Source organism: Barbus barbus, assembly GCF_936440315.1.
Source record: "Barbus barbus genome assembly, chromosome: 12".
In the NCBI taxonomy this organism is placed as follows: Eukaryota; Metazoa; Chordata; class Actinopteri; order Cypriniformes; family Cyprinidae; genus Barbus; species Barbus barbus.
In genome coordinates, this window is record NC_136740.1 from 26409670 (window position 1) to 26433962 (window position 24293).

Consider the following 24293-nt stretch of genomic DNA (forward strand, 5'->3'; position numbering starts at 1 on the left):
TCTTGATTCCAGTGAATCTGAATCTTATTCAGACTCTCTGCTCTACTCAGAGATTTAATCCTCCATTATTCTTTCCAGACAGAGCTAAGTCTACAAGTCTGACTCACTATGTTGTTTTTGGTGGCTTCCCCCAGAAGGCCTCCGAAGGTGATGACAGGGGACATGCAGGCGCAATAGAGGAAAAGGATAGAGGCCAAGCACTGCAGGCTAAGAGCGTCCCGCACATCGCTCCAGTAAAACGGAGCTTTCCGCTTAATGTCTAGCACCAGTCCACCAAATATCCTGTGATGAAGAAAATAAAAGAATAAATACTATCAGGACATACAAAAGCAATCAAATCAGGTTAACAAACTAATAATAATAATAGATATTGTTTTTATACATGTTGTATTAACATCCACTTAATTCTTATAAAATAGAAATTATGAATGTCTGTTGGGTATAACAGTGAAGTTAACCAAGTAAAGTCCCTATATTAATGGAGATAAAATTAGTAAATGCATTTGGAAATGATATTATAAGGGTTTCTCATTTTGTCCAAATGGCTGCTTAGGGTGTGCTGTATTTTCAGAGCGCTCTGGGGCCCTTAAAACACGTCTTAATGGACGGCTCTCTTACACAACTGTATCCAGCTGGCCATTTTAAGCTACACATCAAAGGATGGGCACCACTGTTAAATATACCGCCTTTATTCAATACCTCCAACATGAAAGGCTCACAAAATTTGCACCATAAAAACATTTTTACCACCCTCCATTTAATGCGCGTTTAATAAGGTCCTCCTTCATCAAAAGAGACTTAAGTAAATCTGACATCACCCCCTTCTTTCTCTCTTTTAACACTGCGTTCAGCAGGGTTCAGCTTTGACACGCATTTATACATGTCCTTAAAGTCCAGACAATTTAATGGCTTAATGCAAGAGCACAACATGTCTATGTTATGTATATAATCCCATCAGCCATATTTTGGGCATGATATAATAGAATCTCTCTGTTTTAATATATGCTTTGCATACCGGTACCTACTTTTATAGACCAACTCAACAATAATATGGTTGAGGTATGCAAAAAAAGTAAGCAGCAAATAAATGTTGGAGGTTAGACTAGCTCTAACCGTCCTGTCCTCTGGAGTTCCGGTCCAGCGTGGTGTTCCTCTTCTTTGATAATCTCTGATAGTGGAGCAGAGCCATTAGGCATGGAAGGCATCTTTCTCTTCTCCTGCAGACATAAAAAAATGGCAACAACAACCCCCTGTTAACCCAGTGGCTCATAGCTGGCTTTTTGCAGAGACTGAACCAGCAAACTTCTGGTTATCACTACTCTATCACTATCTCTGAGGCGATGATTACCTGAGACGGGACGCTCTTTGGTGGCTCGATTCGTATCGTGGGATCCCATTCTCCTGGAGGGAGCACTGTCACCTGGTCCAAGAACTCGTCTATGCCAGACAGAAGGTCGTTCCTGTCTTTGGCTTTGTATGCTACATCATGAAAGATCTGTCATGCGGTTAGAGAAGACATGAAACTGAAAATGCAGTTATGCAAATGGAACTGCTGCAATCTTAAAATCAGGATTATGAGTAAAGACAAGCTGAGCTTCCTTCAATGTCGTCTTAACAACACCATTCAAAAGTTTGGGGTCGGTGAAATTTTTTAATGTTTCTGAAGTCTCTTTTGCTCATCAATGCTGCATTAATTTAATCAAAAATAGTCAAAACAGTAATATTGTGAATTTTTTTTTTTTTTTACAAATGAAAATAGATGTTTTGAAATACAATTTATTCCTCTGATGCAAAGCTGAATTCACAGTATTATTACTGCAGTGTCAAATTATCTTTCAAAAAAAGGTTCTAAATTGTTGATTTGGTGCTCAACAAACATTTCTTACTTTTATCAATGTTGACTGTTATCTTTGTGTAAACTGATCATTTTTAAGGATTCTTTGATGAAAGTTCAAAAGAACTTGCTCTACTGTTTGAGCTATAGGCACGCTAGACTAGTACTGTAAACACAATCTTATTCAAAGTGGATGCCTCACCTCATCTGTCATTAAGGTAGCTATTGACCTGCCAATCTCATGGTATTGACCCCCTTTCCCGAAAGGCCCCAACAGCAAGAAGAGAAACCTGTATATTAAAAAAATAAAAAAAAGATTGAGAAAATAAAACTTCAGGAAATAGTTGCACAAAAGACTTCACATACAATGCCAGCCATAAGAGAGCTACTAAAGCTATTTATGTGCATTTATGTAAAAGCAAGCCATATTTTCAAGGGTGCCTGAGCGCTACCTTGTTGGAACAGGCACTTCGGTCAGTCCAGTGAGAAGAATAGCAGGTGAGAGACGGATAAAGGCAATGATTGGACACTCAAGGAAATCAACCTCTCCCACCAAAACATTTGAAGCCTCAGCGCCCGGAGGAATTTTCTTCATGAAATTCATATCCACCTTAAGTGCACAGATAAGTAGAAGATCAGGTAAGCAGTGTCACTTCAGATGTTTATGAACCACAAGAATGGTGTATTGGTTTACCATGAGTAGTTGGAGTTAAACCACATTCCACAGTATTAGAAAACCCGGAAATCAAACAAGTCTATTAGCAAATCTGTGCAGGATATTTGATGGGTTTTTTCTATTAATGTTAATAATCATGCATTAATTAAAACTGGTTTCAAGACTGCAGGAACTCAATTTCTGCCAAACTCAGGTTAAGCCAGTTTAACATGGTGATCAACAAACTTTAGATTAACTTTAAAAATCACACAAAAATATAAATCATGGGAAACAATTCTATGGAGAACTCATTGATAATCAACAAAAGAAACAGTTGCACAACCATATAACACACCAAACCACTGACACGTGAGAGAGGAGTGATATTTCACAATCCACGGGACAGCAGAATCTAGACCAGTTTGGTCTGGAGAAATGTTTTTCCTCTTATTGAGTCACATTTTTCTAACAGGATCAGGATTCGTGGGAAGATGTCACTTAACTCCTAACAAAACAGGACATCATCTGAAGTTCAGGATCAATTGCAGTATCAAAACAAACTATCAAATTGAAGTCAAGAACACTGTCCATCTTCTTCAAGTAATTTCATTCATCCAGAACCAGGTAGACATTTGTTGGAAAACAGGGGGAAAAAAATCAGTCTAGAGTTTCTGTTTAGTTTTGAAACAAAGCTGTCATAATAAAACATAAAACTGTGAGAATTTGTTCAAACCAATACTTCACTATTTTTCAACAGAAACAAGTTATTTGCTAACCTTACCCTACTCGCTACAACAGATTCAATGCAATACAGCAGTGGTCGGCAACAGCAATAATATCTGGCCTGCGCCCGCAGCCAGATTATTTTGATAGCGGCTGGTTCTGAAATATATCTGTCATAACAGCAAAAGTTACTCACAATCAGAGTATGTGAGCGGAGCGGTGTGATTTTGACTGGAGCGAGGAGCGGATTTAAAAAAAAAGTCGGAGCGTCGCAGTTTTCACTCACTCTAATAGCACTCCACCACCGCTCCATCACGAGTACAATTCATGCCAACGACCCGAAATATAACTGCATATTTAGCAAGAATTCACAAGTTTAAAATATTTAGCTAGCTTGATAGAGAAGGATCACTCAAATCAGAAAGAATGTGAAGGCTATGATGACTGCAGTGGACATGAGCGGAAAGTTATAGTTCAAGGAATTTATTTGTTTCTTCTGAATATTTTCAGCTGAAAGCATGATTTACTACAAGACTTATTCACACGCAATCGCTCTCTCAGTAATGCATTCAAACAAATGTAATCTTACAAGAAATGCATCGATCCATTGGTAAAATAACTGACGAAAACTTATTTTCATCACAAACTAAATTTGCACTACAAAAAGCAGCAATTTTCAAGCTTGTCATGTGGTAGGAAAAGGTTTTGCAATAAGCTTATTGGTGTTCTAATAAGCCACTTTGAAACTCTCCTGTTATTTTATTTATTTTTTTGTACGTTATGAACAGAACTGTATGGAAGCACGTTTCCGCCACTGAATAAAAAACAAAAAAGGTTATTGCGACTTTTTATCTCACAATTCTGACTTTTTTTCTCATAATTGCGTGATATAAACTCACAATTCTGAGAACATAGTCTTTTTTCCCCCCTCAAAACTGGACTTTAACTCGCAATTGCGAGTATCTAACAATTCTGTGGAAAAAAAAGTCAGAATTGTGAGATAAAAAGTCGCAATAACCTTTTTTTATTTTTTATTCAGTGGCGGAAACGGGCTTAGAACTGTGATATTTCAAACATATTTAAAATACTTTAGACGCGGAGCGGTGTTTCTGATATCAGTGAGCGGAGCGGAGTGATTATAAAATGCTCTGATTTATTGTTGACGCTCCACTCCGCTCACATACTCTGATCGGACACTGCTACACAAATGTGGCTTTTTATTAATGACTGTCACAGGAGTAACAGCTCACTACTAGTTACAAAATACACTGTAACAGCCAGTCGCAGGCAATTCTAGTAGCATTTTTCAATTAATATCTTAAATGATCCTTTGACCATGTTCTGACCATATTGTTTTGGATTTACCTCAAACCTAACCTGTGATAGCATCTCACTAGAATACAGCAGAAAAAAAAAGACTGTCTGATGATCTCATATTAAGGACACAGATTTAGAAATATTGTGAAGTACAGCAACATCAAAAAAGGAACAGTTCCTTGTCGCAAGACATTTAAAAAAACAATTTAATCACAACACACAATACAATAATAAAATCATGGTTAAGCACTCAAGACGACATCACACAAGACCAGAGTCACAAACACAACCTCATAAAACACTCGATGACGACACACTTGGAAGACAGGTTATAACAGTGTAGAGACTTACAGTTGGCCTTTTGCCGGCCCCTCCCAAAGAGCCGCAACTACAGTGAAAAGGGGATTGGCTGTCCTGATACCAACCAGACAGACACGGAAAGCATTCAGTGTTTGGAATATATCTGCCATCTTGCCATGAGAATTTTATGTTCAGAACAATCCCGCACCAGTAATCGGGTCATTTAAACAGGTCATTTAATCCACTTACAATGTTAGTGTTTTGCGCCAACAACAGTCATAATTTAAGTTTTAACTCCATCCTTTACTTACAATCTGCTTGCAAGACCTGAATTACATTATGACATATTTATAAAACAGTTAGTGGTGAAAACAATGCTTCCAAAACAGTTTTAACAATTTTGTGATAATTATTTATATTTTAAATCATTTTCTGAGACTGATTAGAGAAACAAATATTGTTAAACCGAAACAATATATATAAATATAATAATAATAATAATAATAATAATAATAATAATAATTAATAAATAAATAAATAAATAAATAAAATACACACATACATATACACACTTTATTCAAATAAACCTCTCACCTTGAAAGTACAAAAAGAGCTTCAAATTACACCAAGCATCATGCACAATAAAATTTATTTAAAATAAATCTTTTAAATGGGATTAAATTAAACGTTCTTATCCCACAATTATGTAACAAACTGGCCTACTATGAAGCACTGGAATACAGAAAAGATTGAGTTAAGAGTTAAATGGCAAAAGGTAGATGAATGTCAAACAGTGTAGCATCCCATGATCATTTGGGAATCATTTTAAATCACATAGATCCATTTTATATGGTGTGTAATAAAATCTTTACTGGTGTTTTTCTTCTATTTTTAGCTTAACAGTCCCTGGACACTGTTTACTTTATTTGTATGAAAAAACAGCATCCTTGTTCATGGCTTTATTGTGTTGGCCAAGATTTAAGATTGTAATTTTTGTGAAACTATTCTTTTAAGTGATAACTACCAACATTATTTACAATAGGACATGATGTACAGGGAGCTCACCTTGCTAAAGTCTACAGTGCTGTTTTCCCTGCTGCCACCAGCGCCGTTCATACGGCTTTCACTGGGCTTACTGTTCTCCAGGCTCCCCGGAGCCGACTGGGGGGACGCAAGAAGACCTGTTAGGATGAGAAAAGAGGAAAGTGGTGGATGAGGGCAGTGGTTAGATGTACGTTTGTGACTCAAAGCTTTGATATACAGGGGGGGTTAACTGCACACTCATTGTGTGGTCATGCAGAGTAGTTCACATGCTTCCCGGATAACATCCCACTACAGTGTGTGCATTCATAGACGCTTTGCTGTAAGGTTGAATGTTAACCATTCAGAAAGTGACATTCCCAGAGAATTTGTTGGATACACCTTTTTATGGAATGACGGGATGAGTTCATTTGAGGAGAGCGTTAAGGTTAAAACAATTAACTGAGGCATAACAAACTGTTCCTGGCTTTTGCGTGAGGATTTTTGCTTCACACAGCACAGCGATCAAAAACCATCTCCCGATATCCTTAAAGAGGCACTGTAAAACTGTGTAGGCCTGGGATGACATTTCGTGGAAAACAAGCTCTCCTGCTATTTGAGCCTGTTGCTTGACGTCAAGCAAACTTAAAAATAAAGGGAGCAAAAAGGCCGTCCTTCTATGGTCTTCCCTGTAAACACATGGAACAAAAAAAATTGGTCGCTGCAATTGTTTAATGTCAGTTGCTAGAGCCTGCTCAGGTTTGCAAGCATGCAAGCTGCATGCTCTACCAACATGAACGCAGCAAAGTACAACATGGAGCAACCCTATGACATCACCCACTCCCATTTCAACAGGCTCAGTTTACACCTCTGGAATTAAGTGCTTTCCAAGAGGCCAATGACCTAGAGTAATGGGAAGCTTTCTGATCCTTAGCACGACATAATTTATAAGCACCTGTGAGATACTACCACCCTTCATAGTGTGTTTAATTTGTGGCGATTCATTTTATTGACCTGGTTTCGGGTGTGCATGTGCAGTAGCAACCTGTGACCTCATTGAGTTTGGAAGACCTTTAACAGACCCAGACAGTAAAATTCTAAAATCAAAATTAATTTCCCATAAGCTTGAGTGGCTCCAAAATTTAATGCTAGAGATGCTAATTCTCATACTTTTTGAGGTCACTGTACATAACGGCATTGATTATGGCAACAGAATGCTTACTTGTCAAGTCTTAAAAAGCCACTAGATCATTATAAAACATCTAAGAGAACACACTAATATCTGAACCACAGTATGAGCATTACAGGTGCTATGTATGTTTCTGGATGTTCTGTGTGTATTCTTAGAGATAGGATAAAACCGTGCCAAGTCGAAATGTCTCTTATGGACAGTAAAGATCTCATGAAAACACTCATGAAAACTTCTGATGGACTGGTCAAGGTGAAACTCAAGAAAAACAAGTGGGGACACTCAAATGCTGTTCAGGGTGACAGAGGGCAGGGTGTGAAATTAGTTTGAGAAAGAGAGAGGAGAGAATGTGACCAACAGTGTTGGAGGTATTGCATTGAAAGTTACATAATCAGATTGTTTAGGATCTGTTATTTTTCTATTTATTAAAATCTTTTTTTCACGTATAACTCTAGGTTTGTTTTAGTAATTAAAAAATGAATTGTAAATATTTTATGGTTATATTTTAATGCATAAACATACACTTACCTACTGAAGTCTGAGCTATGAAATGTATCAAATATTGCAAAATCATATTTTTTGTTCCAAATATTTGTTGTTACATTATCCTATTTTAAAACCATTATAAGGAAATCAAAAAAAAAAAAAAAGTTTTGGCTCGGAAAGATTTTGGAAAGCCTTTGAAAGAAGTCTCTCATGTTGACCAAGGCTGCATTTATTTGATTAAAAATGTAGTAAAAACAGTAATATTGTGAAATATTATTATAATTTAAATTACTTTTATCTTCAGTGTAATTTGAAGATCCTTCAGAAATAATTTTAATATGCTGATTTGTTTCTCAAGAAACAATTTTTATTATTATCAGTGCTGGCTGGAAATGGGGGGGGGGGGGGGGGGGGGGGGGCATTTAATTTCCAACTGGTTAGATTTATTTGAAAATTAAAGTGATTTCTATATTTTATCCATCCAAAAGACTACAAAAGCGAACCCAGTTCTGCATAAACCGTAGTGCAGTGCAGGCTAAACAAAATGTAGCGGGATATTTGTGTCTATGGTTTGCTGGGCAATGCCGTCTTTGATTGGCCATCGAGAGCAGACTGCAATGGAAATGCTTCTCTATTGCTGCGCATGCTGCTCCTCACAGCACAGATCGTGAAAGCAGACTGCAGTTTGTCATTCATTGTAACAAACAAAGTGCAGAGACGATGTAAATAATAGATTCAGTGTGCAGTGTAGAGAGCTTCATTCACTAAAATAGAAGTTTGTGAGATCACAACGAACTTAATGATTATAAAGAGTTTGCAAATGTGAAATTTTATTTATACAACAGATTTATACATTATTGATTTTATTCAAAAATTAATATAAAGCGCCTTACATTTTAGGAACACTTGTCTGATTTGTTCAGAACTATTTTGTTGATGAAATAAAGTCACAGCTGAGCCGCTGTGCATCTCCAAGCAAACACAGCGCTGTTTCGATTATGAATGAATCTTTGTTTTTGAACAAATCTAGTGAGTCAATGATTCAATGACCCATTCATAAAGAGAGTCACTTGCTTCATTCCTTAATGAATCAGCCGTTTAAACGAATCGGTTAGATGAATGTTTCAGTGACATGTAATGCGCCTTTCTTAAACTCAAAGCGCTACAACATGTACAAACAAAATAACAAATCAACCAAAACTACATATCAAAATAAAATCACAGTAAATAATCACAAATTAAAAGCTTTACTAAAAAGATGCGTCTTAAGAAGTTTCTTAAAACAATCCAAGGAAGCAGCATTCCTAATGAACGCAGGTAATGCGTTCCATAGCTTAGGCCGGTTATAAGAAAAATCCCTCTCCCCCATGGTTTTTAATTTACAACGAGGCTGATACAAGGAGAGACAACCAGCAGAGCGAAGAGAGCGAGGAGTAGAAAGAGTGACAAAATCACAGATGTAATCTGGAGCTAGCCCATGCACAGCTTTATAGGTTAAAATCAGAGTTTTAAAATCAATACGTGATTGAACCGGGACCCAATGAATTTGCTGGAGCACTGGGGTAATGTGATGGCATTCAGATCTATAAGACAAAACTCGCGCAGCTGAGTTTTGTATATATTGCAATCTCTTAACAGAACTTGCTGGTAAACCCCCAAAGAGAGAATTACAATAATCGAGCCGTGATGTGATGAAGGCATGAATAAGCCTCTCAGCATCAGGCCTGGAAAGAAAGGGTCTAATGCGAGCAATGTTACGAAGATGGAAAAAAGCTACTTTAGTTATGTTTTTGAAATGAGAATTAAAAGTCAGCTGAGCATCAAAAATCACGCCTAAATTACGCACCTGGGCATAAGGAGATATGTACATCTGCACATTAATGTACACATTAAAAAGAAACACCCATAGGCTACTACGCAGCAATCATCCTTAATTACAGAAATGTGGCAAAACATCTCTGGAGAGAACCTCAGATGATTATATTCGAAAATGCTTTCAATATTTGGATCAACATTGGCTACATTTGTGAACGCACACTTTCTGCACTATTGCACGTCAAGTCACACTTGTAATCGTTTAGATATCATAATATTTAGACTATAAATATTATAATAAATCTGGTTGGTTTGTATTGATGACGTAATATGTAAAAGACATGTGTGCAGCCCATGAGACTTGCATTTGGACCATAGTGTGGCCCGGTAGAAAAAAAGGTTGAGAACCACTGGTGTAGAGCATTACTTCAATTTTGTACTTTTTAAAAAATTATGTAATTGGTGACTTTTTTTTCTGGGCTCAAACACTCATGACAAACTGAGTGAGAGGCCGAGCAAATGTTTCATGCATGTGACACATCATGCTGATGGGCTGGATATTTGCCTGACTGCGGTGGGGGCAAGAGCTGTGCCAGCCTGCCCGGGTCATGTGCCACCTGCTCTTCCTGAGTGGCGGAAAACAGTGACTGCAGTTCCTCCTCCTCAGGTGGGAACACCACAACCTCTGGAATGTCCTCTCTCAATCCCCGTGCCACCAGCAGCTCGGGTCCCTGCTGAGAGGTTCCTGGGGAGCGGAGAGATGATGAAGCGCGGTGGGCGGTGGGGGGAGTGTTTTGAGGGGTGGCGAAAGGGGAGGCATTGGGGGAGGAGTTGGCGCTTGGCAGAAGCTGGTTGAGAATGATGGAGGAACGGGAACCGCAGGACCCTCTGGAGTGACTGCGTGATCTGGGGGGACTGGAGGTGGAGGAGGTACGTCTAAGGAGGGACAGACGGGAGGCTGAGAGACCCTCCCCTGATGGGACCAGAGCAGGAGGTCAGGAAAGGATGAGGGAAAAGTACGAAGAGAGGAAAAGAAAGTAAACAGACTGCAGATGGAATAAAATAACATTGATGAATAAAATAAAAAGCAAATATCTTGTGATGAGAGAGCTGGGAGTGTTAGAATGAAGTGAGGACGTGAGATGGTGGCAAAGAACGGACAGTGCAAATCAGTCACATGATTCAACACCCAAAGACATGACCATCACACACTGATTGTTAACATTTTAATTAACTTTGCTAGCTTGTTTTTTGTTGTAAACCATCACAGAACCCTCATTCAACTCAGGGATAGGCCTGTTTCACAGAAGTTTCTGAATGGGCCTATTTTTGCAACACAACACAACTCTGAATCAAGCAGAAAACATGTTGGAATTGCTGTAAAAATGTTTTATCAACACAATCTTTTGCTATATTTATTTATATTATATACAGTTTTTTTTATGAAGTAAAATTAAAAAAATTAAAAAAACAGGAGAAAAATACATAAAATTGTTTGCTTGGTTTGAAGAAAGTTCCACATGCAGTAACCTGAACATGCAGTACTTTCCATTCAGTAAACCTATCTGAATCCTGGTGATTTACATTTTGGATCTGAGTTCCAATCAATGTAGATTAATTGTTAATTAAAAAAATAAATAAATAAAAATTCAATAAATTCAAGGATGCATAAATGTATTTAATATATTTGTAATAAATGATTTTCTCTTTCAAATACATGTTCTTTTGAACTTTCTATTTATGAAAAAATACAGAATTGTTTGTTTTTTTTTTTACAAATAAATGGAGGCTTGTTGGAGCATAAGAGACTTCTTTCAAAAACATTTGTAAAAAAGCATAAAATTATTTTATTTTTCTGTATAAAGCCACTGTTCTGTTATACAGCAGGTTCACGCATCACTTATACGTGCCATGTGAAACAGGCCTTATGCAAGCAATGACAACACCATGACTTTAGCTCGTCCTTAAGGACGTTGTGGTGTGAGTAAAGACAGGAAATGCAACCAACACAGCACACAGCGATGGCCTGAAATCAGTCAATGGTCGTTTCTCAAACGGAAGGCTGCATCCTCCGGAGGTCACATTTATAGGCTGCATACGTCATAAAGAAGATCTTAATGTAGAATATTAACAGTTATAAATTTGACCATTGTTCTTAGTTAAGTTTAAATTGTTGTAATATGCTTTTGACTTGCAAATGTAATGCTCAGTTAACTGAAATAAACCAGGCTTGATGACGTATGCAGCCTACAAATGTGACCTCCAGAGGATGCAGTCTTGCATTTGAGAAACAAACAATAATACGTGTCATGCACTTGTCAGATGCACTGAAAGAAATGGCACATCTAGTCACATATACTTCCTGTCAGATGTCTAATAATAACTGCTCGTCACAGACTCAAGGACCCTATACATCCCTACTTTCTTCATTTCTTGTTTTTGAGTGGGAACAAAGGATCAAAAAGTGGTGGTTTTAACAGAATCTTGTTCAAAAGTGATCTTTTGAGTAATATTAGAAAGAAAAAGTCAAGCAAAGCAAAAGCTCTCACCATTCCTCTCAAGCAAGTGCGGGTCTGAATGTTTCTTGCCTATGTCGGCGAAGGAGCGTACGAGCGGGATGCGATTGCTGAGTTTCTTCTCATTCTGGTGGTGATGTCTCTTCAGTACGGCGTCCCGCACCTTCTCCCTCAAACTCTCGTCCAGCTGCTCAGACGCCACCATGTTGTCTATTACCATGTCTGGGACAGGGATAGACATTCATTTTTCAGACATTCATTTTGTTCGAGCTGAGATAGAAGGGTTTATCTATCGGCCAAATGTTACCTGCTATCTCCTCAATGGTGTTTGCTCTCATGTCCAGCATGACTGTGCCATTGAGAATGCAGCTCCGTAACTCAAACAGGCTGTGCAGGGAAAGTGTGGCGACATAGGGCTTACTCCAGCGCTCTCCGCCATCCTCTACATCCTCCTCGAACTTCAACCACCTGCACCAAATAGGATTTGAAGTTAACCAAGTATTAAAACAAGTATTCTGACACTTCCTGGTTGTCAGACATTCAGGTTTTCCATAGTTTATATTAAGAACTATACCTTGTGAGGAAATCACACAAGGAAACATCACACATAAAATTAATTGAGACCAGCTGGTTTAAAGTCATTGTGAAAATGGCTCCAAAAATCTTCTTATAAAATGTCTAGCATTATGTTGTTAGCAGATGCCACATGGTTTGATATTTTATCATCAAATGTAATAACATTCAGACATTTTACAATGTGTCCAAATACTTTTTGGGGCCCATGTATACCAATATTTTTTCTGGACCAAAGCTGAAGTCCATGTCTAGAGAACAAGGAGGCCACTGGTTGAAATAATAGGATATATAAAATGTATATAATAGGACATATAAAAGTCAATTTAATATGTTAGCAAATAAGACATTTGATGTGCATTTTACATGACATTAAATGTGTTTTGCATCATATTCATAACAGAAAAATACTAAACTCTGTTAATCAGTCAATGCAAATAATGTCAAAATAGCCATTTATTATGGAGCAATCTGACACACTAAATAAATAAATAAATAAATATAAAAATGAAATGATTAAATACACCATGGAATGTTAATAAAAGTACAATAAAATTTAAAAACAAATCAATAAGACGTGAAATACAGGGTTTTTTTATGTAATATGCCTTAAAATGAGAAAACTCATGTAATGTTAAATGAAATACACCTTGAAAAAAAAATAAGGCAGGCAACAAATCAAATCACTATTATCACAAAATAACTGAATACATAAATATTTCAAATCAATACATATAAGCCTAATGAAAGTGTTTTTCACACCTTATTCATATTTACATTTTATTGTACTTTTATTTATTGCAACATTCCATAACGTATTAAATAACTTCATTCAATATTTTTTTATATAATTCGGTGTTGATGTTAAATCACTCCATCTTTGTCAGCTTAATCATTTGTGATATATACACTCACTGGCCACTTTATTAGGTACACCTTGCTTGTACCGGGTTGGATCCCCTTTTGAAAGTGAAAGTGACACACGGTGACCCATACTCGGAATTTGTGCTCTGCATTTAACCCATCCAAAGTGCACACAGACACACACACCGTGAACACACACCCGGAGCAGTGGGCAGCCATTTATGCTGCGGCGCCCGGGGAGCAGTTGGGGGTTTGGTGCCTTGCTTGGAGAGAGCGCTGTACATTCACTCACCCCACCTGAGACTCGAACTCGCAACCTTTGGATTACGAGTATGACTCTCTAACCATTAGGCCACGACTTCCCCTTTTGTCTTCAGAACTGCCTTAATTCTTTGTGGCATAGATTCAACAAGGTGTTGGAAACATTCCTCCGAGATTTTGGTCCATATTGACATAATAGCATCACGCAGTTGCTGCAGATTTGTCGGCTGCACATCCATGATGCGAATCTCCCGTTCCACCACATCCCAAAGGTGCTCTATTGGATTGAGATCTGGTGACTGTGGAGGCCATTTGAGTAAAGTGAACTCATTGTCATGTTCAAGAAACCAGTCTGAGATGATTTGAGCTTTGTGACATGGTGCATTATCCTGCTGGAAGTAGTCATCAGAAGATGGGTACACTGTAGTCATAAAGGGATGGACATGGTCAGCAACAATACTCAGGTAGGCTGTGGCATTTAAACGATGCTCAATTGGTACCAAGGGGCCCAAAGTGTGCCAAGAAAATGGTGGTGCCACCACCACCAGCCTGAACCGTTGAGACAAGGCAGGATGGATTCATGCTTTCACGTTCTTTACGCCAAATTCTGACCCTACCATCTGAATGTCGCAGCAGAAATCGAGACTCATCAGACCAGGTAACGTTTTTCTAATCTTCTATTGTCCAATTTTGGTGAGCCTGTGCGAACTGTAGCCTCCGTTTCCTTTTCTTAGCTGACAGGAGCGGCACCCAGTGTGGTCTTCTGCTGCTGTAGCCCATCTGCTTCAGGGTTCGACGTGTTGTGCGTTCAGAGATGGCTTTCTGCATACCTTGGTTGTAATGAGTGGTTATTTGAGTTAATGTTGCCTTTCTATCATCTCTAACCAGTCTGCCCATTCTCCTCTGACCTCTGACACCAACAAGGCATTTTCATCCACACAACTGCCACTCACTGGATATTTTCCTCTTTTTCGGACCATTCTCTGTAAACCCTAGAGATGGTGGAAACCATTCCATGTTCAAAGTCACTTAAATCCCCTTTCTTCCTCATTCTGATGCTCGGTTTGAACTTCAGCAAGTCGTCTTCACCACATCTAGATGCCTAAATGCATTGAGTTGCTGCCATGTGATTGGCTGATTAGCAATTTGTGTTACCAAGCAATTGAACAGGTGTACCTAATAAAGTGGCCGGTGAGTGTATATAGTATAGCAAACCCACAAAAACAACCACTACACACAGTGTTGTTTGCTCACCTAGCCGTCTCTTTCCACTCGTAAGCCTGTCCATCGTAGAAGAACAGCTCATCGAGCTCAGTGAAGAGGTCATGAGGAATATGCTCCTCATCATCATCCTCAGTGCCGAGGATAAACTGGACCCTCTGTGAGGGAGTGTCTGCAGACATGAGTAAAAAAAAAAACACCAATGGGTCAAGATACTCAAAGCAAAAAAGGAAATTATTACCATTTATGAAAATTAGTTGCATCGAGACATTTTAGACTGTTATTCTTACCGTACGCTGGCGATTCTCTCCCATCCTCTCGCTCGGACCCTCTGTCCCTCCTTTTCCGATGGTGCTTGTGACCACGGTGGCGATGTCTACGCCTGCTGTGTCTTCCTAAAGGTACGTGTACGCCCACGTAAACTGCCCTGTGACCTATAAAGAGAAAGGTTTTATTACTCTGTCCTGTACTGCATGTGAGGAAGTCCTTTTTAAGTCCATTATGTACAGGAAAAAGAAGAGATCAAATACAACATTTTATTGTGTTCCAGACACAAACAGTGTTCCAGACCCAGAAGATGAATTATTAATTGTCTGAGTAAGTCTATCTCAGGAATAATCATTTCCTGAGCCAAATTTCAAATGCACAAAGAAAAATGATGCCGACATAAACGGAAAAAATAAATGCACCATCCACTAATACTAAGAACATGTTTATATCTTATTGGTGTGTGTGTGTGTGTGTGTGTGTGTGTGTGTGTGTAAGAGCATTATTTTGTTTAAATAATTTTATTTTGAATTTTATTTATTTTGAGACAAAAATTATCTATTGCTAACACATTGTTATTACTTTTTTAATTAAAAAAAAGTTTATACTTGCATAAACAAAGTTTGGTATGCTTTGCAATGCTGCCATGTTAAAGCGAACCGAACCAAGAAGAAAATGCAACATTGTAACAAATTAAATCCCTGTTTCGGAACAAACCAAACAATGTACAGGTCTGAAAACACCCTAAAAAGTAGGAATAAGGGAAATATGCATACACAATTATTGAACCGTAAAGAAAATCTCATTGGTGGATAACCAACATGGTACCGATATATCCACCCAGAATACTCTAGCATCACGGAGATATGTTATACATGGGATTTTTAAAACAAAACCCCTAGAGTAAAAAAGTGACACGTTTTCACGTAAACCAATTAACACTGTGAACAAACTGTGCGAGAAATCCGACGTGCTTTTAACAAACACATAAATAGCATCTTAACTGTCTCTGACGTGCTTTAGGGAAAGCTTAAGTTAAATCTGCCACCCATGCTTGAGTTATTGTGTTGAAGGAAGGCTTCTGGGAAGCAAAAGCTGCTTGCGTCACAAGAATGATGTGAACAAGGAAAGAAAACACCAAGCAATTTAAAGCTAACTTCATTCAGCCGGCTTGTAGTGTGAGGGTGGGAAGTGTGTGAACACGTGTGGTCTGTGTAAACGCCAGCTGTGTCTACACCAATTTCACAGGCTTGTCTGTGCATAGAATGCAAGGGAGGCTGAGAGCTGAGTACACACTTTGTCGCTCTTGAAAACATCGAGACACAGAGGCAATGTAAATTATCTTGTGCTTCAATCCTGCAAAGCACACATTCCACAAAGAACAGAGTCACTGTTGAATTCCATACACACTGAGGTCAAAGGTCTCCAAGGACATAATTAAATAAATGAAACACTAATGGCAATTAAGTTTTAGTTTACATGGAAAACATATTTAGATAGAGAAGAAAACAGCAGTGTGGACACAAAGCAACACATTGTGAGCAATAAGGAATGGGGTGTGGAGGTGGGTCAACCAATACTAAAGCTTCCTCCCATATTATCTTGGCACTCCCCTAAACACCAGCTTCAAAACAACAGCCCTGTGCAGAGCTACAAAACCCATCCTGGTCCTTACTAATTACAATAATCAGCCAAGTTACTCAGATAGCAGGAAAAACAAGAAAATAAAGATATCAAACCACATAAAGCTGAGGAGTTCAAACTGGCACTAAAAAGACTTGACTGTTACGATTAGATAACAATAGAATCCTATCTGAGATCTAGAACTCTTTTTATTAAAAGAAAAAAAATATCTGTCTTCATTTACTCGCCCTCATGTCGCTCCAAACATGACTATTTCTTTCTCCAATGGATCACAAAAGTAGATGTTTCTATAAAATAAAAGTAAATGGGGACTAGGTCTGTCAAGCTCCAAAAAGGTAAATGAAAGTAGTCCATATGATTCATGTGCTATATTCCAACCAGCACAATTTCTGAAAGTGTTCTGAACAGACCAAAATTTTAAATCATCCACTAAAAACACTGGTGTGAAAATCTTTCTTGACAAGCCATGGTCACTATTTACTTGGAAAAGAGCAGCTTAAAAGTTGTTCAAAACCTTTATGAGTTTCTTTCTTCTGTTGGACACAAAAGAAGATATTCTGAAGAACGTTGGTAACCAAACAGTTACTGGTAGGTTTTTTTTTTTTTCATACTATAGAAGTCAATGGCTACCATTAACAGTTTGGTTACCAACTTGATGGTGACGAACGGATTTTCATTTTTGGGTGAACTATCCCTTTAAACATCAGACTAAACAACTTCTTTTGTCTTTCACAAAAGTCAGTCAGCCATGAAATGATATAAGTGAGGAAATGACAGAAGTTTCATTTTTAAGGTAAACTATCCCTTTAACAGATTTCATTGATTAAATATTCCAGTAAAATGTAACCAAATCCATTTGAGAAATATGCTTCATCATACTGAATAAAGCATTTGGCTTCCTGTGACTTAAAATGACGTCGGTGGTCAAAGAGAAAGTGAAAGAAGACAAACAAGAATGTTTAGTGCAGGATAGTGTTTTATGTGAGGAATAGAGCGTGCAGTTAATGCTGGTGGGACCGAATGCATGACACAAGCAGGCACAGTTTAATTAATTAGATCTTGAGCTGTTGTCTAATCCATCTTAATGCTATTAAAGTAAGCAGGAGGCCAGCATAGCGGCCCGTACTGTACGTTACTTTTAACAAGTTCCCTCATTACAATCATTTCAGAATTATATTAAACCTGTATGGCGCAGCACCTGAAGCTTAAATCAGTCCTTAAACAAGATGTTGTCAAACAGAATAAGCTTTCTAATGGACCTTAGTCTGAGTAGAAAAATTAGATTTTTCTCCAGACAAGAAGACACATCTAAGGTCAAAAACCTCAATGAACTCAGCCAGAGAGTGAAATGAGGTTGAGGGGGAGGAATGGTTTTAATCATTGTGCTTTAAAACACACCCAAAGTAATGAGTGAAAACACTGCAGAAATTTACTGTACACCTCCATGTGCCAAAAGACCACATGGTATGCTTGAGGATAAGAAAAATTAACGCATATGATTATGAGGGGTAAATAAAGAAGGGGGTTATGTGAAGTGGAGGGAGTGACTTACTTTCAAGTTCCTCTTTTTCAAAGTTTGTGTGGATGGTAGAGCTGGTTTTCCCCTGATCAATAACAGCTTCATCATCATTGCCCTGAATAGAGAGAGATAAAGGAGGATGAATTAATGTCACACCAGAGTAAACAAACAATCCATGGCAACACAAGAGGGTGCCATTCCAGTTACTACTGCCTGCGTCTGGCTATAAATGAGAATTGTGCAAGAGTTTATACTTTAAGTGGGCTTAAGACTTGTTTTTGACAATACGCTCTTTGGCACAAAACTGAAGCGAACAGGTCACAGAACAAACAACTAGAGTTCATTCATTTTGTCTCAAATGAACCAAAACTCAGGAACAACACTTACCTCAGCCAACATGAACATAGTAGACCAGAATCAAAATACAAACTGCACATCCACATAAATATAAAAATAAATAGTGATTCTTGCTCAGGCATTATTGCTCATACTAACAGTTATGGATCAGAACAAACCTCTAACCTAAAATATTCAACTTTGACATGGACTGTAACCCATCATGTAACTGGACTTTAACTGTAGTTACAGACATAAATAGCCAAATTAAATACCAGCCCATTAAACACACACATACATATACATACATACATGTATAAATATATATATTAAAGGTGGGGTATGCATTTTTTCAAAAACGCTTTAGAAAATGAGTCGGGGCCGAGTACCAAAACAAAGCCGAGCGCCGACAGAATGATAGAGATGGCAGATAAAAAAACAAAAGAGGAAAACTTCTGCGGAACAAAAGGAGGCTTACACCTGGTCTACACCGGACAAGACAGTTGTAATGTTGCGCCAGCTAAAGTCTGTCTACACTGGACACGACAAAGCAACCGTTGAAAATCATTTGAAATTTGTGTCAATACGTCATAAATAGAATGCGGCAGCAGCTTACTGTTGGGATCCAGTGTAGGACAGCATTATTAGTGGTTACAATGAGTTCTATAGTATTTTGTCGCGCTGCTCGTGTCCGGTGTGGACACGGTGTTACAATAAGTAGGACCCATGTAAACATCAAATCAGCTTTCCAGCGCTGGAGAGAACTGAAGGAGCAGAAGGCCTGCGATCGGACGCTGAGGTTTGTTTTGTTTCTTCTCGATCGGTGAGTAACATTGGTTTTGCTTTGTTTCACAGAACTAATCGTTACCTGGGTTGTACGTATGTGTGGAGCGGAGCTATCAAAATAGGGGCGAGACCCTTTTGGGGTAGGGGCATGTTTGTTTTGGTGATTTCAAATATCAACATTGGCTTCCAGAAATCGCTTACCCCACCTTTAAACAGTAGTTATCATAGCAATAATAACAACAACATTTATTTGTGCATTTCTTGATGATGATTTATTGTAATGATACTGTACTTGTAAGCTGAAAAAAAGTTTCTGCTTATCAGTTATTGGACAATTAGATTTAAATATAAAAATATGATAAATTGCCATCAGTCATCATCACCATTCAAAGCTTCTTCAGGAAGTTTAAAAAAAAATGTAGTATTTTTTTAACCTGTGCCCATAATAACATGTCTCTAAAATAAGACGTGCTTTGAAACTCTATTATCATCTAACAGCTGCTGTCTTTTGGCACCTGTCTTGTGTGCAGAGAAGCAGGATCTGAAACACGGCAGGGACACATTAAGGCATGAGTCTTTGAAAAATAATGATTATCTCCTATAAAGTGAGGGGGACATGTCCCCCTTAATAATAATGGTTTCTACACCCATGCTTATCGATGCTCTATCATGAGGGTCTAGGACACAGGACATTTCAACAATGTATAATTTTGTCTAAGACAGGCTTAGACTAAACTTCTTTAAATGCATGCTGCAGATGTCCATTTCCAGTCTATAATATGTCTACTGCACAATATTTTCCAACCACTTGGGTTTAATAGGTTGAGTCACATTTAGAGACAATATACTGTAAATTAAAGACTATAATTGTTAGCCTGCCCACTCACTTTATACAAAGACAATAGCCGCTTTTCCACTGTCGGGCCAGTGCAAGCCAGTGCTTTAAACGGGCCAGGTGGAGCTAATAGCCTTGGACCTGTAGCACCGAGCCCAAATCACAATGTGTTTCCACCATAGACTGTAAAAAAAGATGGATGTCGCGTCTCCACTTCCTTCCACTATAGAAAGTGAAGCCAAAGCATCTCAGTATGGCCGCTGCCATCTTGAGTAAATTACGTCATTTGGAGCCAGAGTCTGCGCAGTAGTGTCGTGAGGTGGAGCCGCGGTATCAAACTCCCGCAGACCCAATCGCAAGCTCACAATCACGACACCACACCCGGTTTTTATAGCATCAAATAAGTAACTAAAATCAAACTTATTAGAAAAATGAACACCTGAATGAGAAGCTGACGTCTGATTTCTGATGTTTACTGGCTAGCATGCATAGTCTTTTGCACCGCTTATAAATATTTCTGCCTTGTATGGTGATCATAATCCACATCGGATCTCAAACAAAAGTTCTCTCAAACACTCACTGCTGTCTGAAAGTGAGTTGAGCTAAAATTATTTTAAAAGTCTTTAATGCTGGTGTTATAGCCGTTAACTTTATGCAATGATCCGCAGCGCTGACGCTCTTCAGACGTGGAGAAACTCCGCCTTTGTTCACCACTCCTCCAGCCCCAGTTGGCCCGTTTTGGCCCAAGGTTTTCGTCGGACCAAAAAACCTTGGCTGTTGGCCCCGAGGAAGTACAGACGAGGCACGATCAAGCCCCAGAAGTGACAGTGGAAAAGCGACTGGCCCTGGCATGCACTAGCACACCCGCTTTTGGCCCGACAGTGATAACGCAGCAAATGAGCTTTAATTGGGCCCAAACAAAGTTAACTCCACATCCTCCATTATCAGAACCAAGCCACAAACTATGGGCACCATGATTATTGTGAAATGAGAAACATTTTCCACTTGAATCCTAGAAGAGATTCTAAAGTACTCTTGGGACACAAGAGTACACCAGACAACATTGTCCCAAATTTCCCAAGAGAAATCTGCATGTCTGTGAGAACATTTTCCTGGTTGCTGCAGAAGGAGCTGGTGTATTAGAGACGGTGATTGTGCGACATTTTTCCAGATACGACCCAGGGTATTCTTAGGACTATGCCTAAGTCCCTCTACTGCATATTTGTTTAAGTTCCCCAGACAATAATCCAATTCCCACAATTCCCTGCTATTGCTAATGCACAGGCCAAATCTCCAAACAGAACGCTGCATAGATCTGTGAGAAAACAAAGTAACCGCTTTCATTCTAGTGACACCACTCACAAATATGAAAAATTAAATAACACTTTTCAAAATAAGTAATAGGAACAAATTACCCAAAAAGGAGCATTTGCTTAAAAAGAATGAATGTGAGCATGTAGTCGATTGTATTTGATACACAATAATATTATCATCATGCAATAAGAAAACATATGTGACTTTTCATTTCATGACTTTTCAGTATGTTAATACGTTAATTAAAGCATATCTAAACTATTATATAAAATAATTTAGACTAATTAATCAATCAACCTTTCTAATCAACTAGTTGGTTGTTGGATGACTATTTGACTATCATTGCACATTCCAGCTCAGAACTATAAAACAAACAATAGATTCAACTATGTCCTCTGGACAGCTGTATGACAAGGATGATGTAACCATAGTCAGATCACATTCACAGCTATTCTTACCCCGAAACTATTTCAGGCCACATTTTTCTGAGCTCACTCAAAAGGAGCACAGGGTAAAAATAAATCAAGCCATAACCAACTGACATTTGCGTAATACATTGGCCGTCATGATGTGAGAAAACGTGGTACAATAGTACCAGGGCTGCCACATGTCCAGAAATATCCATGAAGTTAAATACCTGTAAGTGGAACACCACAACAGAGAAAAGACTTTCAAGAACATACACCTGCAAAATGTCCAAATGGACATTCAGCTGTTTTTTAACCTTATATTATTTCCTTAGCAAATAACAACAAACACCGAACCATCATTGTAACTCTGAGAGCTTAATATTCAGTAATACTGAATTGTGGACTACACTGAGGATGAGAACAGTATTGAGATGAGTAATGAGCTTCAGTTGAGCTGCTTATTACTGAATTGAACTTTTGTAACTGATAACCATAACACAGTTATTGAACTGAATTCAACTAACACTGTACTGACTGGAGCTGAATAATGGCACTATTGACTTTTTAGAATTTCTGTGCATCAAAATTTGGATTGGTCTTAAAATTGATGAATATGGCATCACTGATACTCTTTCCTGTTTTCATCTCTACTGTATAAAGTGTTATGTGACATGACCTCTATATTTATCATTCTTAATTCCTGAAGTGACTTGTAAATTTATTTAAAATTATACAATTGCACAGCAACAATTTTAATGCATGGAGGCAAAGAACCACCCGACACGAAGCAGAGAGAGAGACAGATGACAGTTGCATGTGTGAATTATCTGCATCTGTGCATCTCTCAACAAACAATGCAGCTGTGAGTTTAGCTACTTCAAAAACAGCGATTTTACCTCTTCGTTGCTGAGAAATATAGTGTAGCAATTCAGTATCAAAGTTATGTTCCAGGATGTTTCTGTGTGAGCACAGCGCAATCTCCAATCTCTGTGTCCAAGTGATGTGTGTGTGTGTGTATGAGAGTGTGAGCGTCAATTAAAGCAGCACATTAATAAAGGAACGTGATTAATACAACTCGGAACTACCTGTCCATTAAACTGTTTTACACTACAGGCCGAAGAATGCTTGAGGAAGGGTTCTAAGGTGTGCAATTATTTTCAGGGAAATGCAGGGCAAACATAGTTCCAGACAGGTCTTGATGAGAGGTAATCTCTCTCTCTCTCTCTCTCTAATAACTTTTTAACTGCATTATTATAACTGCAGTTATCAATGGCTCAAGCCTCATTACTAGGTCTAAAATTACGTTTTGGAATTAGCAACGGAGGCATTGGATAAGATGCGTAATAAATTAATCCTACTCACAACAGTGTTTTAAGTACAACCTAAATTCCGGAAATGTTGGGCCATTTTTTAAATTTGAATAAAATGAAAACTAAAAGACGTTCAAATCACATGAGGCCATATTTTATTCACAATAGAACATAAATAACAAATGTTTAAAAGGAGAAATTTTACACTTATCCACTAAATGAGCTCATTTCAAATTTGATGTCTGCTACAGGTCTCAAAAAAGTTGGCACGGGGGCAACAAAGGGCTGAAAAAGCAAGAAGTTTAAAAAATACTCAGCTGGGAGAACATTTAGCAACTAATTAAGTTGACATCAGGGCCCGTATTCATGAAGAACCTTAGTGCTAAGAGTTGCTCCTAGTAACAAAATTCTAAGAAAATTCTTAGAAATGTGGGTTTTTCCTCTTAAAATTAAAGAAATGATCCTAGCAAAGAAAAAAGTAATTCAGAAAGCATCTTAACCCTTAAAAGAGGTCTTAAGTCCAAAATTGTTAGGAGTACGGACGAGGACTTTTAAGAGGCTTAAGAGTTTCTTTAGCAGTGGAGAAAATGGACGAAACATGAAGAGGGAGAAGAAATGTGTTGCACACAATGCATGACAGTGAGTTAATAAGACGCTACACATTAGATCGTGCAGGGATCATGTTTGTGACCGATCTTATTAGAGACACGCTAACATCTCTGACACCGCGCTGAAATGCCATAGCGCCAGAAATGGACGTAATCGCTACATTAACATATTTGGCAACTGGAAAAATGCAACTATGCAGCAGTGATGATTTGGGTCTGTTATGTTACAGCACTTATTAGGCTTATATGTCTCTGTTCATTTCCTATAAAACATGGTAAGTATGACAGCATTGTAAATAAAAAATATATATACATAATGTGTGTGTGTGTGTGTGTGTGTGTGTGTGTGTGTGTGTGTTTGTGTGAGAAAGAGAGAGAGGAAAAATATGCCTGTAATTTCAAAGTGAAGGCTTATAATATCCCCTACTCTTAAAAGCGCTCTTATTTCCTGCTTGACAACCAACCAGTCTTCAAAAGACTGTCATTCATA

The 24293-nt window shown here is 38.2% G+C and overlaps 1 protein-coding gene across 2 annotated transcripts in view; it reads right to left on the minus strand.

Annotated features, from left to right (window-relative positions):
• Positions 1–24293, minus strand: part of LOC306877530 (sodium bicarbonate cotransporter 3-like) — a 46981-nt gene that overhangs the window by 10319 nt on the left and 12369 nt on the right. For both annotated transcript variants that reach the window (XM_079429338.1, XM_079429337.1), the window contains exons 2-12: positions 18238–18319; positions 15065–15208; positions 14808–14946; positions 12163–12323; positions 11889–12077; positions 5895–6010; positions 2287–2444; positions 2037–2124; positions 1349–1495; positions 1114–1217; positions 108–282 (exon numbers count right to left, since the gene is read on the minus strand). In XM_079429338.1, the coding sequence (XP_079285464.1) occupies positions 108–282; positions 1114–1217; positions 1349–1495; positions 2037–2124; positions 2287–2444; positions 5895–6010; positions 11889–12077; positions 12163–12323; positions 14808–14946; positions 15065–15208; positions 18238–18319 (1503 nt within the window). The remainder of the gene's footprint in view (positions 1–107; positions 283–1113; positions 1218–1348; positions 1496–2036; positions 2125–2286; positions 2445–5894; positions 6011–11888; positions 12078–12162; positions 12324–14807; positions 14947–15064; positions 15209–18237; positions 18320–24293) is intronic.